The sequence below is a fragment of the Poeciliopsis prolifica genome, unplaced genomic scaffold, assembly GCF_027474105.1.
Source record: "Poeciliopsis prolifica strain line A6 unplaced genomic scaffold, Auburn_PproV2 SCAFFOLD112, whole genome shotgun sequence".
Taxonomy (NCBI): domain Eukaryota; kingdom Metazoa; phylum Chordata; class Actinopteri; order Cyprinodontiformes; family Poeciliidae; genus Poeciliopsis; species Poeciliopsis prolifica.
Window position 1 is genome coordinate 135,267 of NW_026562487.1, and position 15,365 is coordinate 150,631.

Here is a 15,365-nt window from a genome sequence, read left to right on the forward strand (position 1 = left end):
GCACAGGGGGCAAAGAGGAGAACACAACAGGGAAACTAGAAAAAAAAACAAGATACCACATTGTAACTGGACCTAAGAAACATAAAATAGCAAGAATAACAAGAAATTAAAGTAAAAATAGAAACAAGACTAATCTAATTAAAGAAAGGAACGAAGGACTGCAGAATAACCAAACCTCAAATTCAACTCAAACCAACCCAGGTCATAACTGCTGAACAAGGAAACACGATGAATCCAGCTGAAATAGCTCCTGTCCAGCCACTCAAAGACAAACCTCCAAACATTGTAAGTGAGCTGAGCCGGTTTCCTGTCATACAATCGGTCAAACATCCCAAACTTTTTCAGGATGTCCAAACTGCTTTACCAGATCCTGACCCGGCCCAAAGACCAGCTGCCACCACATGTGCGCCTAGTACAAAAAAGGTGCAAAAAATCAAAAGATGACACAACTTAACACATAAGATGGAGCAAATATTCACACCCCTTTATTAAATCATGAACTAACTGTGATTAAACCACATGTTTTTAGGAATCTGAGCTAATTTTCCCAGTGAATCCAGACCTGATTATTATCTGACCTGCAGATACAATAAAATATTTTAATAGAACCTCTCTGATGGATGATGGTTTATTTTTGGTCTAAGAATAAAATGTTTTTGTAAGGATCATGTAATCACATCCTGGAAAGTCCTTCAGAGTTTATCTTTGCTCTAAAGTTATGAAAACCCGAAACCTCTCCCTTTTTAACAGAGATCAATAACCAAACACTCTGATCTTTGCTTAATCTGCCAGTTTGACAAATATAAATGAACATCGCTTCAAAATGTGTGTATTTTATTACTCTGAGTGGGAAAGTGTTTCTGAAATGGAGCAGGAAATACATTTCATAACAGCTGATTTGCATGTGATCAAGGCAAGAAGGCAGTGGTCAACACACACACCCAGTGGTGTGTTCACACACACTCTGCAGAACTTTGTGTTCATCAGGAGGTCGATTGTTTCAGGTTTGAGCTAAAACAGAAGCAGCAGCACTTCCTCTACAGGAGAAAACACACGAGGTCATGAGGTCAAGCTTTGTGACAGTAAATAAAACACATGAATAATCTCTTGGTTTGCCAAATTATAATAAAACATGATATTTATGTTATAACAATGAAATAATTTTAGCTTGGATTGGCTCTGAACACATCATAAATCACTGATTCATTATAAAAACTTTGACTAGACTCAGAGTAGACTTATGTAAATATACATGATGAAGTATTTAAATTCAGCATTTCACTGAAAAAGTAATTAAAGTGTAGATACAGGGATAAAGATTAGCATGCTAACCCCTCAGGTTTCCCATCAGCCACTTGGGTTTCAGGATGACCAACATTTTAAAACATGGCTGCTAATTTTGAGCCTTTTAAACCAGATATGGACATTAAATGTTCCCTGTTAGAGATTCAGGTTTTAACTTATGGATCTTTGTCATTAAATTTGATTTAATTATTGGGGAATAATAAAAAAAAAAATTGACAAGGAATAAACTAAAAATTAGGTTTTTGGAGGTGAAATGATTAATTGTTTAATAAAAATGGAAAATTAATCATGTAGGATTAATTAGATTATTTTATTGTGAAATTTGAAACTGTTACAATTTTACAAAATATCCTTATAAAATCAACAAGTAACTTATTTTAATTTGATCATTTTAGAAACAAAACTTATTTTTAAAGGAATAACATTAAGAGACTGGTGTTTTTAGAATGTGTTATATTTCATGAATAATTACTGGGTATAGCCAGTGAAAACCACTAATTTATTTAATATTTTTACAGATTGATTGAATTAATCTAAAGATGATTGGTCTTAGAATCAATAACGATTAATTGATCAGTGGCAACTCTCTTAAAAATAGTTTTCTCCTGTATAAAGAGAGCAAACCATCTTTTCATAAAATGAAGGAATTTAGAAAAAAACACATTACATTTGTACTTTCACTTTGTGTAAAGAGTATTAAGTACTAATTGAATTCATATAAAACATGCAGTTTATTCATGTTATTGAACGTAGGCAGCCTTCAAAATGAGCGGTCCTTATTTTTCTGTGATGCTTCCAGTCTCTGCGTTGTCCTGTTTCCCCTTGATTGTTCCCAGGTGTTTCTCGTTTCTGTGATTACCATCTGTGTATTTAATCCCACGGTTGTCCTTTGTTCCTCATCGGGTCCTCATCGTTCTTCACGTCATTTTGTCAAGCCTGTTCTTCTGTCCACCAGGATGAACAGTTGCTACCGGCGATAAGCCCTGGCTTCAGCTCAGCCATGCTGCCTGTTTTTGTGTTTCCACTTGGACTATTTTTACTATTAAAACCATCATTTAACTATATCCTGGGTTTTCTGCCTGCTGCTTCACCACCAGTATACCAGCATCTCTTGATAGAGTGAAGCTATGACAAGAAAACAAACTGAAAAACATGTCGATCCTGGAATAATCCTGGAATAATCCTAGAATGATCCTGGAATAATCCTGGAATAATCCTGGAATAATCCCAGCTTCCATCTTTAAAGGACTGGAAGAAGAAAAAGTTTCCAAGGACTCAATCAGAATCGTTTCAACAAGAAATAGATTGTAGAGACTGAACTATCTGTTCAACAGTGAGAGAGTTTCTCTGACAGGAGGAAAAACTTTAGACTCTTTAGACTCAATTCAGCTCAGAAACACTGAAGAACCAGAACTGGACCAGAACCAGAACCCAAATCCAGGAATCAGAGGTTCAGTGAATGTGGTGTTGAAGGTGTGGAGGAGGATCAGTGAGTCAGAGGAGACTCTGTAGAAGGACAGAATGCCAGCAGGACAGTCCACATACACTGCTACTCTGTTAGAGACAGAGGAGGAGGAGAGACCAGTTTCTATGTTATTGTGCAAGACAGAGAAACCATGACGATCAGAGCAGCTCAGACTCCAGGAATAATCATTCCCTCCAAAACTAGAGTCTCTACTGATTCCTTTCCTCTTGATTCTTCTGTAACTCACTGATATATCAACATATCCTCTCCACTCAACCTCCCAGTAACAGCGACCAGTCACACCAGTTCTACACAGCAGCTGAGGAGAATCAAATCTGTCTGGATGATCAGGATATGACTGAAGCTCCATCACACGTGTCACCTTCCTGTTGTCTTCAGACAGTTTGAGTTTCTGTTCACTGTGTTTGTGTCGATGGTGAGTTGACAGGAATCTGATGGAGAACAAACACAATCCAGCTGCAGTTATTGATCATTTATTGACACTTTGACTCCTGAATGAGTGATGTGACAGTTTGAAGATGGTTGAATGTGAGCTGCTTTGTTGTCATGAATCAGATGAAAAACACACTTACATTTCCTCAGACCTGGAGTCAAGAATCGGCCTCCAGCAGGCTCCACCCTGAAAGGAGGAGGGGGGTCAGACCATCAGTCTCTTTCAGCAGCAAACATGGACATTACATGTCTCTCAGACACACATTGTCCTCGAGAGGGTCTTGACTGCAGCCTGCAGAAAGGGGCAGGGACGGACCACTGTCAGTCTCAGACCTTATATGGAATTGGGACTATTGCATTCCGGAAATGAAGGGGCGCTATTTTCACAATCACTGATACCTTAAAGAAGCGGGGTGAAGAGGTCGATTGGAAGAAGTTTGAGAGGTTTCGCCACTGACGTTCGGAACGCTATTCATAATGGAACAAGCACAAAGTCAGCAAAAGGTATTTTCTACCTTATTAAAACTTTTTTCACATAGTACATCAAAGCGCTTTTCTAGATTAGGTTGAAAATATAATTGACAGCTGCAAACGAGTGAAATTCATAGTTCGTACAGGGGAAGGCAAATTTTAGCATGTAGCATAGCTAATTATTTCCGTGCAGGGCATTAGATAAAAATCGAAAAGTAGAAAAATGTATACTTGAGAAATGTATTTTATGCCCCAATTTTGTTTTTGTTATACAGATGCACTTATCAATTTGCAACATTGGGATCGGACAGAAAATTCTTCCCGTACTGTCTGAAGACAAATACCGCTGTCCCCTTTGCTCATACAGTGCGGAGGAGTCTTAAAGGTACAGAACCACATAGCAACAACTGCTATGGTTCAACATAACAGTATGTAAAACTACACTTATGAATGTTTATTTTTACATTCTTATCAGTTTCTAGTGTTTTTATTTCATTTTTAAAGGTTAATATTTTTTAAATATGTTTTTGTACACCAATGTTAAATTTCTTGAAAGTCTAATATTTTTTATAAACTAACAGCTTTTTATAAGCTAACAGCTGCCATCATAAGTGGAACCCAGAGATGATACTGTAATGACGAGCAGCACTACTTCAATGTATTTTTAGTAACTGTGCAGCAAACCACACATTTAAAAGTAACAAAGTATTTTGTGAAATGGCTATTATTAAGTACTGTTTTACTGATTATAATGTGCAATGTAATATTACCCATTTATTTCAGCAGACATTAATAAAAATGAAGTTATGTGCACTGTTAGGTATTTTAATACAAGACAACAAATTAAGGTTAGAGGAAACCTAACATAAACAACATTTATCAGTGTATCGTGTTTTAATTCTTTTATGGATTAAAATGTGATCTTCATTCAGTTAAGTTTCTCGCATTATGTTGCATATCAACAACATTAACTCAAGAGTATAACATTTGGAAAAATGGTCCTAATTATTTATTTTTTTTAATCAAAGTTACAGAGTAATTGAGTAATCTGATTAGTTAATCTTTGGCTGTTCATTTTTGTGCAGAACATATATTTGTTATCTGGAAGCCATTAATTGTTAAATCCTACAAAACAGTTACAACAACGTTAAAGAATCTACAGTGATTAATTCAAACATGCCTTTTGTTCTTCCAATCATTTGTATATTTCCTGGTGTAATAACCTTTTTCTTTTATTAGTAGCTATTAGGCTGAGTCTTCGCTCTGTTCTGAGTGAGAATGAATCACATCTTGTTTAAACATATCTGCAATGTATATAGATGTTTTTTTTTTATTTTATTCATTTCTTTTTTTAAGATTCATTCATAATCATGTCATAGCCATTCTTCCAGTATGAGTCTTGCATTGCACATGTTTTTTTATTATTATTATTTTCAGATGCCTTTGATTGCACTGGAAGCTGTTCTCCAGGAGGTGATTCTGGCACAGGGAGGCACATCTTCCTTCACCTTGGCATTGACCTGCAAGTGCTTAGAAGCCATTGTGTCTGACCCAGTATTCAGGAAGAAGACTCACTTTGCTTGGCTAGATGATAAAGACCTGACTTTTTTCACCTAAAACATGTGAAATTAGATTTCTACTACATAAAATCAGTTTTTCATCAACAGGTGAGATCAGCTGGGCGACATTTTCAGAATCATTCAAGGCAGAAAACAGGATTCCTTTTGCGGTTGTAAGATGTTCTTCCTGCAACCGGCAACATAAAGACTGTGTGGGCTTCACTGGACATGGAAGATGAGGAGAGTTCCCTCGTTACTACTCTGATGGCACATCTGGACACTGCCCTGAATGCCAGTACTGAATGCTAGGACAATATTAGTTGTTTTCTATAGTCTTTCACACATTTCAGTTGTCACACATTGTGTTTTTTTGTGAAATGTCATTTTAAATCATCTATGCTGAAGCAGGTGAGCTGAGTGAAGGTGGAGACCAGGTGGAGGTGATGGAGGCTCAGGTGAGGAGCAGTTGCACATCAAGCCGGAGTTTGTGAAGGACGGAGGAGATGAGACCGGCGCCGTGATCAGAGATGAAGACGGATACAATTTACACAGATTTAATTTATGTATCCAGTGAATTTATTCAAAAAGGTTTTCATAGAGAAAAAGAAACCCAACAGCGAATCATTCTCTCTGGCTGTTACCAGCACAGTGTCTACTGCCGGGGTCCGAAGATTATTTCTTCTCAAATGAACTTTCTAAAACCTACTTTCTGTGAGTCTTTCCAGGTTGAAGCTACATTTAAATTTTTAAATGAATCACTTTGGGTTTTGCAACAATGGCATATTTAAGGTCTTTGGGACTCAGTTTATGAATCAATTGCAATTGGTAGAATTGATTTTGAATTTCTAAACAGAATAGTGGGACACCAATCAGTTTACTGGTTAAGACATTATGGTAAACAATGATAACAGTTGAGCTTGTTAGAAGTTCAAAAGTTATTTAATTTGTTTGTAAATTATATTCACAATGTGAATAAGAAAAATATTTGCCAAATAAAAAGAACAAAAGTGTTTTGTGAATGGATGGACCAAGTTGGGCAAAATTGACTAAACGTTTTACTGTTAGTCAACGATTTTGACTATCGGCCTCTTTTCCATCTAGTCCTTATTAAATAAGGCAAAGGATATTCTATTTTAGATTTTAACTTATTTATTTTAAGAGTACCATTCACAACATCAAAATCTATTGTTTGAACTTCAACACCAGCAGGTATTTGTTTATATCTGTTTTCTGCAATGGACTGGCGATCTGTCCAGGGTCCCTGCAGCAGCTCTCATCACCCACTGCACGGATAACCTGAGAGTAAAATCATTGATGGATTGATAAATGTGTTTTTAATATAGTGTACATTTGTCTCTAAAATGTTAATTTATGTTTTATGACTTTTGTTTGGGAAAGTCAGGGTGTAAGGATAGATAAATACATCTCCATAATGATTCCTTATTATTGCTTATTTTAGATTGTTTGTTACTAATATAATTTTAACATCCAAAACAAAGATTTAATAAAGATTTTAAAATAAAAAAGGACATACCACGTGACAGACATACCACGTGACGTAACACGTGGTATGTCATTTCCTTACTGTTTAATTTGTAGTTAATATGTAATTAATTTTAAATGTTAAACGTGTTATTGGGTGTTTTTAAAGGCGTTGTCAAATAAAATGCGTTATTATTATTATAATATTGAAACACGGCTGGTACAGGAAATGGTGTCACTAGCGCCCCCTTCATTTCCGGAACGCAATAGTCCCATTTCCATATAAGGTCTGAGACTGACAGTGGTCCGTCCCCGCCCCTTTCCGCATGCTGCAGCCAAGTGTAGTTTTTGTCCTCCACTGAGACAGGAACAGTCCAACATCTGGATTGCAAACTGCAGTGGATGTAGGAAGGACAGTTGGTGCTGCTGCAGCACAACTCATTTCTCCAAACACAGGAAAAGCTCCAACAGAGAGGAGAAAGGAAATCCCTCAGTAACAACCTGAAGAAACTCACTGAAGCCTAAAAGGACATCAGGAAACTAAGGAAACATTTCTGGAAGCTCCACCTGATTTAATAATCAGCATTAAAATACAATCAATCTAAACTCTGATCAAACCTGGATACCTGATCCATCCACACTCCCACACACAGATGAAGGAATGAAACACTAAACAGCCCTGCTGCTGAAAACCTGCTGTGGCCTCACTGTAATATCCAGAAATACAAACATTAAAAAGGAGAAGCTGCATCACATTCAACAAAGATTCAACAAGAATCAAAGATTTGATCTCTGAGCTCAGACTCACAAACCAGGGAGAGGCTTCCATCATCACACACCTCTGACAAACACCTCCAAGCTTTCAGCACTTCCTCTACCAACCAGCACCACCAGGTGGCGCTGCACACATTTACAATGAGCCCAAGAAGAAGAAGCAGCATCCTGAATCCAGCAGCTGCAGTAATGGCTTGTGAAAGTGTCCAAGGAGCATCTGGAACCAGAACCAGCAGATCCAACAGTCCAGAGAGTTTGTTTGCATCTTTCCTCTCAGATTTCCAAGCTGCTCTGAGAGGAAATGACATCATCACTCTACTGATGATGTCATGCTCTGATGTCACTGACCAGGAGCTGCTGGACTTCTACATTTCCAGCATGGAGGACAGAGAAGATCTCAGCTCTGATGAGGAGCTGGCCTGCCTTCACACTGATTGAGGGTCAAAGAAATATTTCCAGATGAAGTCAGACTAAAATGTTGGATTGTCCTGCTGTTGCAATCAGAGGCCAAGAAGAAGCTTCAAGTTCTTCTCCTGTTCAGCTCCACGTTCCTGTCAGAGACTTCAGCTCCTCATGAGGAGAACAACTAAAGCCTGGAACAGACTGACACCAACATCCTGACATCTCATCCCTGAACAAAGCTTTGCAGCATCAAGGTGACTCTTAGCACCATATATGGACAGATTTCCTCTAAAGGGGGCGGAGCCTGGATTGGAGGAACCAGCAGCAGCTTCCAGGAACAAACCTTGGGAACCTCTGGAGGAGAACATGGAGATGAGATTCCTGCTTTAATCAGTGGATTCATTGATAGAAAACATGAAATGTCTGAGAGCTGCAGCTCCATTTTCTACAGATCTGCTGGAACATCAGATAGAAATGAAAAATTTCATCATTTCACATCAAATCTGTTCATCTTCCACAGATACAACTGAATTATTGAGCTGAACTGGTTCCAAAGGTCTGGATGGTAAAAACATTCATTGTTTTTCTGTCTCATTAGTTTCCAGAAAGAGTTGAAATGTTTCAGCAGCTTTTATCCAGCAGCTCAGTAAAGATCTCTCCTCTTTCCAACCTGATTTAGTCCATGAAGCAGAACATCTCTGCTGCTGCAGCAACAGGAGGAAACTTCTCCAGCTCTCAACTTCTGCACTCTGACTGCTTGGAAACAGATCAGGGAGTATCAGCCTTTTCTCCAGGCTATTCCTCCTGACTCTAGCGCCACCTAGTTGAGGACAAACTACCATACAAATAAAACTGCTAAACTCTGCCTCAAACAGTTTGCTTCATGTTTTTGTGTATTTTTGGTTTCATTAAGTCCTGAAAGTTGTGAATCTTTGTTTCACTTTTTGAGAACTTTTCCACATCCATCTGACCATTTTCTGATCTTTCCTCATTTGGGCTGATTGGTCTAGATCTCCATGAAATATTCTTTTAAAGTCAAAATTGTTTCCCAGCTGTGTCTCTACAATTACATACCATATCTTTTATATGATATCATTAATCTGCATATTTTTAACTTATTTTAAATCAGCCAATCAGCTTCCTGTATTTCCTCAGTAGATCCATCAGTGGAAGCCCCGCCCAGCCCATGATGCTCCTGGTTTGTGAAGACAGAGAGACAAACTGAACTCTGATAGGAAACAGTTTCAACTGATTTTCTCTCTCCAACCTCTTGGTTCCACATGGAGCTATATTTGGCCCCCTGCTGCTCTGAATACCATGTTATTGTGGTTCAGTAGATGGGTTGGTTTCCCAGGTTCATTCAGAACCATGTGGAAGATTCTTATAGTTTAAATGAGCTGCTGTTTGAAAAGTTACACAACCAAAATTACAAGAGAAAAATGGAGTTATTAAACTGCAATAAGAGATAAAATGGGGTTCAAAATGTTATCCATTCATTTATAAATGATATGACTGTATACCAGCTTCAAACTAAATGTTTCCATCAGATTGACTAAAGACATTTCTCCCTCTTCCTCCTCTATCAGACCTTCTCTGCTCCTGCAGCAGGTTCCTCCATACCTGAGAGCTTCCAGTCTCCAGTGTGGATCCTTCAGTCCAGCCGACAGCAGCTTCACTCCTGAGTCTCCTGGATGATTGTAGCTCAGGTCCAACTCTTTCAGATGGGAGGGGTTGGAGGTCAGAGCTGAGGCCAGAGAAGCACAGCCTTCCTCTGAGACCAAACAGCCTGATAAGCTGCAGACACACAATTCATCACATGATGAGAAAATGAGAACATGGAGGTAGAAACCAAGGTCTGAACTGATGGATGGATGGATGGATGGATGGATGGATAGATGGATGGCCCAGAGTTACCTGAGAGTTTCCAGGTTGCAGTTTGGACTCTTCAGTCCAGCAGAGAGAAGCTTCACTCCTGAATCCTGCAGGTTGTTGTTACTCAGGTCCAGTTCTCTGAGACTGGAGGACTGGGAGCTGAGAACTGAGGACAGAGCTTCACAGCTTCTCTCTGAGAGGTTACAGTCACTCAGTCTGAGGAGACAAGGAGGAAAATATGTTATTAAACAATTCTTCAAAATTTTATGTTTTATGTTCCAGTCAATGATAGTTTTGGATAAATTGTGATGTTATTTGTCAAATATTTGTTATTCTCATGTATCTTTATAATGTATCTTTTGTTATATGCTTTTATTGTTTAGTTTCATCTTAGCATTAAGAATGTTTCTGTATTGTTGAATTACTCTGATTCTCAGAAGGCCTCACTGAAAGAAATCAGTGACATCAGTTTTCTGTAGGGTTATCTCTCAGCGGGAAGCAAGGCCTCTTTTACCGGCAAGATTACTATAAAACTGACCGTGAAGATGTACAACTTGCTCGGTTTAACCCTGTGTCTGGATCGAGACTATCTAGTGCAAGATACCTTGTGGTTTAGTTAGTGATTGTCATTGGCGCTGTCGCTATGTGATGAAGTGTTTTCTCCTCCCTTTAGAGTTACAGTGTTTCTTTGTGATTAGGGATCCTGAAAACAATAAAAAGAGAGGAGCAGGCAAATGTATTTTCAGAGCAACAGGAGATTGTAACTGAAAGCACATGACTGTCTGTTCTCCTCGTGAGTAAGAAAGAATCTAACACTCTTGTCTTTCCTATGTTTGTTTAATAGGTGTTAATCCTGAGAGATATTCATTTTGCACAGATTGAAAAGAATATCATATTTTCCACATCTTTAAGATTGGCACAATACATGGCAGTTCACATGTGTTGTGAACAGCTTTATTCTATAGTTGGACCTAAAGTCTTCAGAGACTACAATACAGCAGCTATCAAGGAGGCTGGCAAGAGAAACATTAATTTCTGTAATGAGCTGCATTAATCCAGTATCGGTTTCAGTAGGACAAATATTTTCTGCTGATTGAACATGTAGCATTATGAATAATTACCTATGAGATCTGATCTCTCTTTTACTCATCATTTGCTAGCAGCCAACATTGAGGAGACAATGCACGAGTAAACAAACTGATAAATCATGACTCAATATTTATCTCATCATTGACAGATTTTTATCAAAATAAATTCAGTAACAATCTGTGTCCTTACAGAGCTTTGTTGGAGGCTTTAACCACTGGCAGCAGCCTCAGAAGAACCTCCTCTGAAGCAGAGTATTTCTTCAGGTCAAACACATCCAGATCTTTTCCTGATGACACTAAGATGAAACCCACAGCTGACCACTGAGCAGGCGACAGTTCATCTGTGGAGAGACTTCCTGAACTCAGAGACTGTTGGATCTCCTCCACTAGAGAACGATCATTCAGTTCATTCAGACAGTGGAACAGATTGATGCTTTTCTCTGCAGACACATTCTCATTGATCTTCTTCTTGATGTACTGAACTGTTTCCTGATTGGTCTGTGAGCTACTTCCTGTCTTTGTCACCAGACCTTGTAGGAGTCTCTGATTGGTCTGCAGTGAAAGTCCCAGGAGGAACCGGAGGAACAAGTCCAGGTGTCCATTTGGACTCAGTAAGGCCTGGTCAACAGCTCTCTGATGGAGAGATTTTATATTTGAAATATAAAATAACATAGAGAAAAAAGATGGTGGACTTTCTTTCATCAGGTTGACACCAGAGTTGATGAAGGTCAGATGAACATGAAGAGCAGCCAGAAACTCCTGAACACTCAGATGGACGAAGCAGAACACCTTGTCCTGGTACAGACCTCTCTCCTCTTTAAAGATCTGTGTGAACACTCCTGAGTACACTGAGGCTGCTCTGATATCGATGCCACACTCTGTCAGGTCTGATTCATAGAAGATCAGGTTTCCTTTCTGCAGCTGATCAAAAGCCAGTTTTCCCAGAGACTCAATCATTTTCCTGCTCTCTGGACTCCAGTGTGGATCTGTTTCAGCTCCTCCATCATACTTGACCTTCTTCACTTTGGTCTGAACCACCAGGAAGTGGATGTACATCTCAGTCAGGGTTCTGGGCAGCTCTCCTTCCTCTCTGGTCTCCAACACATCCTCCAGAACTGTAGCAGTGATCCAGCAGAAGACTGGGATGTGACACATGATGTGGAGGCTTCGTGATGTCTTCATGTGGGAGATGATCCTGCTGGCCTGTTTCTCATCTCTGAATCTCTTCCTGAAGTACTCCTCCTTCTGAGGGTCATTGAACCCTCTGACCTCTGTCACCATGCCAACACACTGAGGAGGGATCTGATTGGCTGCTGCAGGTCGTGTGGTTATCCAGAGGAGAGCAGAGGGAAGCAGTTTCCCCCTGATGAGGTTTGTCAGCAGAACATCCACTGAGGTGGACTCTGTAGCATCAGTCAGGATCTCCTTGTTGTGGAAGTCCAGTGGAAGTCGACTCTCATCCAAGCCATCAAAGATGAACAGAACCTGGAAGTGTTCAAAGCTGCAGATTTCTTTGGTTTCACTAAAGAAATGATGAACAAGTTCCACCAAGCTGAACTTTTTCTCTTCAGCACATTCAGCTCTCTGAAGGTGAATGGAAATATAAACTGGATGTTCTTGTGGGCTTTGTCTTCAGCCCAGTCCAGAGTGAACTTCTGTGTTAGGACTGTTTTCCCAATGCCAGCCACTCCCTTTGTCATCACTGTTCTGATTGGTTGATCTCTTCCAGGTGGGACTTTAAAGATGTCTTCTTGTCTGATTGTTGTTTCTGGTCTGTGTGGTTTCCTGGATGCTGTTTCAATCTGTCTGACCTCATGTTCATCATTGACCTCTCCAGTCCCTCCCTCTGTGATGTAGAGCTCTGTGTAGATCTGGTTCAGAAGGGTTGGACTTCCTGCTTTAGCAATCCCCTCAAACACAGACTGGAACTTCTTCTTCAGACCAGATTTAAGTTGATGTTGACAAACTGCAGCTAGATGTCCTTAATTAACACAAAAAGTAAAATCAATAATGAAACAAGGATGGAGATGACTGGATTGAATGTTATTCCATCTTTTCAGACATCAATAAATTTCTGATTTATCCATCAGGTTAAATCTTTGTAAAAATCCTCTTACTGCACTGTAGGCGATCTGCCAGCTCCTCCTGATTCATTTTTTTTAGGAAGTTCAATGTGATCTTCATCACTGCCTCTCTGCTGCTCCTCCTCTGCTCTTCATCATCACCTTCCAACACCTCATCATTTCTCTCACTCTCTGAATGTTCTGCGTAATCTGGACTCAGAACTTTCTGGATCTTCTTCAGTTCTTTCTTCATAAAAGAGACAATGTTGTCCTCCAGCAGCTGGAACAGAATAATAGATGAAGAAAACATCAAAGTTTAAATCATGGAGCCAAACACCAGATGGATGTTGGACAGACTGACAATCCTTTGGACTACAAATTGCAGCATGGAGATGAAGGTGAACAGAACATAAAAAAGTAGTTGTATATATACAGACCATAAATATGGAGTCCAGCTGTGTTTGATGGTGCTGGACAGATGAACCACTAGGAACCTCTGAGCTCTGCTGGTCCACTCTGTGGAGGAACCAGGAACAATTAGGAAGTCAGGAAATATTCATCCAGCAGTTTTCACTGAGGAAATCACCAGGAATTTCACACTAAAAATACTTGAAGCAGTAAAACAGAGCATCACATCATCACAATACAAAGGAGTAAGAAAGAGGAAAATGGATTACAGTAACACTAGAATCACTCAGATTATGTAAAAAAGTTGATATTGCACTTTAAACACTCCACACTGTCAACAGAATAAATAAAAACTGGGATATTCATACTGGTTCAGTTTCCACAGTTACAGCAGTTAGAAACATCTCACCTCTCTGATGGTGGAGATCCAGGAGATTTAAAGTGAATGAACTCTTCCTTTGACATGTCGCTCTTAAAGGACACACAGCTGGGTTCTGGGTCTGGTTCTGATCTCTGATGGATCCTGACAGAAACATGATGATTAAAACTTAATCAGCAAAGAGGAGCAGCAGCAGCTTCATCACCACGTCTGTTCTGGCCTGATATAGTGAACGCTGTGTGAAAAGGGCTGTGGACAGTTAGAGATGGTGACCTCACCTCTGATCTTTGCTCTGGCTCTCATCTTCCCCACACAGAGTGGTTTTAGAGGGAGGGACTCCCTCCTCTCTGTCCTCACACTGATCCATGCTGCTGAATCCACATCAGCTCACACACACTTTCTAGCTTCACCTTCAGAGGAAACACACATCATTCATCTGCACATCAACTCTGATCATCCTTTACATCATTAGTGCTGGAAAAAGATCAGCTGCTACTCCTCTGATTGGCTCTTCTTCTCTGCTTCATATCAGTGTCAGGTGAATGCAGTCAGACAGCAGAGAGGCAGAGGAAGCTGCCATCAGCTGCTGCACTTCTACTATCAGTCCACTGGATGGAGACATGGAGCAACATTTACATTCACTGATTCAACCTGAACAAGTCTTATAGTTCACAATTAGTAATTTATACAAGTGGATTATTCACTCCATTAAATGTTAACTATTTAATAATTTGACTGAATCAAATATTTTAATAATATTTCATTTTGAAAGGAAGCAACAGGAAACTGTTGCTGACATTAATGGTGGAGACTAGAGTTCAGTACCAGGAAAAAAAAAACATGAATCAGTTCTGAGAAGAAAACAGTGAAACATCAGCTGTTCATCATGTTGATTGGTTGCAGTTCATCAATAATCTAATAATCGTGTATATTATCCTTCAAAGAGCAGATATTAAACTTTCAGTTGAAATCGGAAATATTTTTTTTTTCCAAACATCAGAGATTAGAAACAATCAGGAAAAAGTTAAAGTGATGAAAAAGTTCAAGAAATAAACAAATCAAACTTACAGTTTGTTCAAACGATTCAAAGAGTTAAAGAAAATTTAAACAACAGACTGAAACCCGACAAACGGACTGGAGCCACACCTGAACAGTTAAATCCAAACCGAAAGTAAATGTGATGGATGTTGCATCACTGATGACGTCACAGCTCACCTGACTTGTAGTTTTTTCCTCCAGAGCAACAGAACCAGGAAGTAGAATCTCTGAGGTGAAATCAGAGGCAGGTTGATAAAATCTTAATGAGGAAGAAGAGAAGTGCTGATAAATTGAAGGTGTACTTACTTTTGATCATTACTGTAGTGATGATTGATAGAAACAAAAAATACTAACAGTATTTTAGTTTATTCATCATGTCATAAAGAAAAAGTTGTGAAAATGCATTTTTCAAACACATATTTTCACCATGTCATTCATACGTTCATTATAAACCAAATATTTAATTCACAAGCTAAATATTTACTTTGAAAACAAAATTTTTGGAAATAAAAATTTTGCTAAATGTTTGGCTTCAAAAAAATATTTATTTTACAAACTAAACATTTAATTTTCAAATTCAGTATTTATTTTCCAAACTACTATTTA

General features: G+C 38.9%; 1 protein-coding gene across 1 annotated transcript; it reads right to left on the minus strand.

The window, feature by feature from the left end:
- Positions 1–360: 360 nt before the first annotated feature.
- LOC129354568 (NACHT, LRR and PYD domains-containing protein 3-like) lies at positions 361–15,012 on the minus strand. The gene is made up of 7 exons (XM_055024032.1): positions 14,937–15,012; positions 14,000–14,329; positions 13,752–13,865; positions 13,372–13,450; positions 12,989–13,214; positions 12,444–12,852; positions 361–409 (listed from the first exon to the last, which is right to left on the minus strand). The coding sequence occupies exons 2-7, from the start codon at positions 14,086–14,088 to the stop codon at positions 361–363; spliced, it is 966 nt and encodes a 321-aa protein (XP_054880007.1). The 5' UTR covers positions 14,089–14,329; positions 14,937–15,012.
- Positions 15,013–15,365: the final 353 nt, after the last annotated feature.

Excerpts from the sequence above, each read along its gene's own strand:
- LOC129354568 (XM_055024032.1), bottom strand. The coding sequence starts at position 14,088 with ATGGATCAGTGTGAGGACAGAGAGGAGGGAGTCCCTCCCTCTAAAACC. Across the intron at positions 13,215-13,371 it reads AGCTGGACTCCATATTTATG|CTGCTGGAGGACAACATTGT; the intron begins GTCTGTATATAT and ends ATTCTGTTCCAG. Across the intron at positions 12,853-12,988 it reads GGCAGATCGCCTACAGTGCA|GACATCTAGCTGCAGTTTGT; the intron begins GTAAGAGGATTT and ends GTGTTAATTAAG.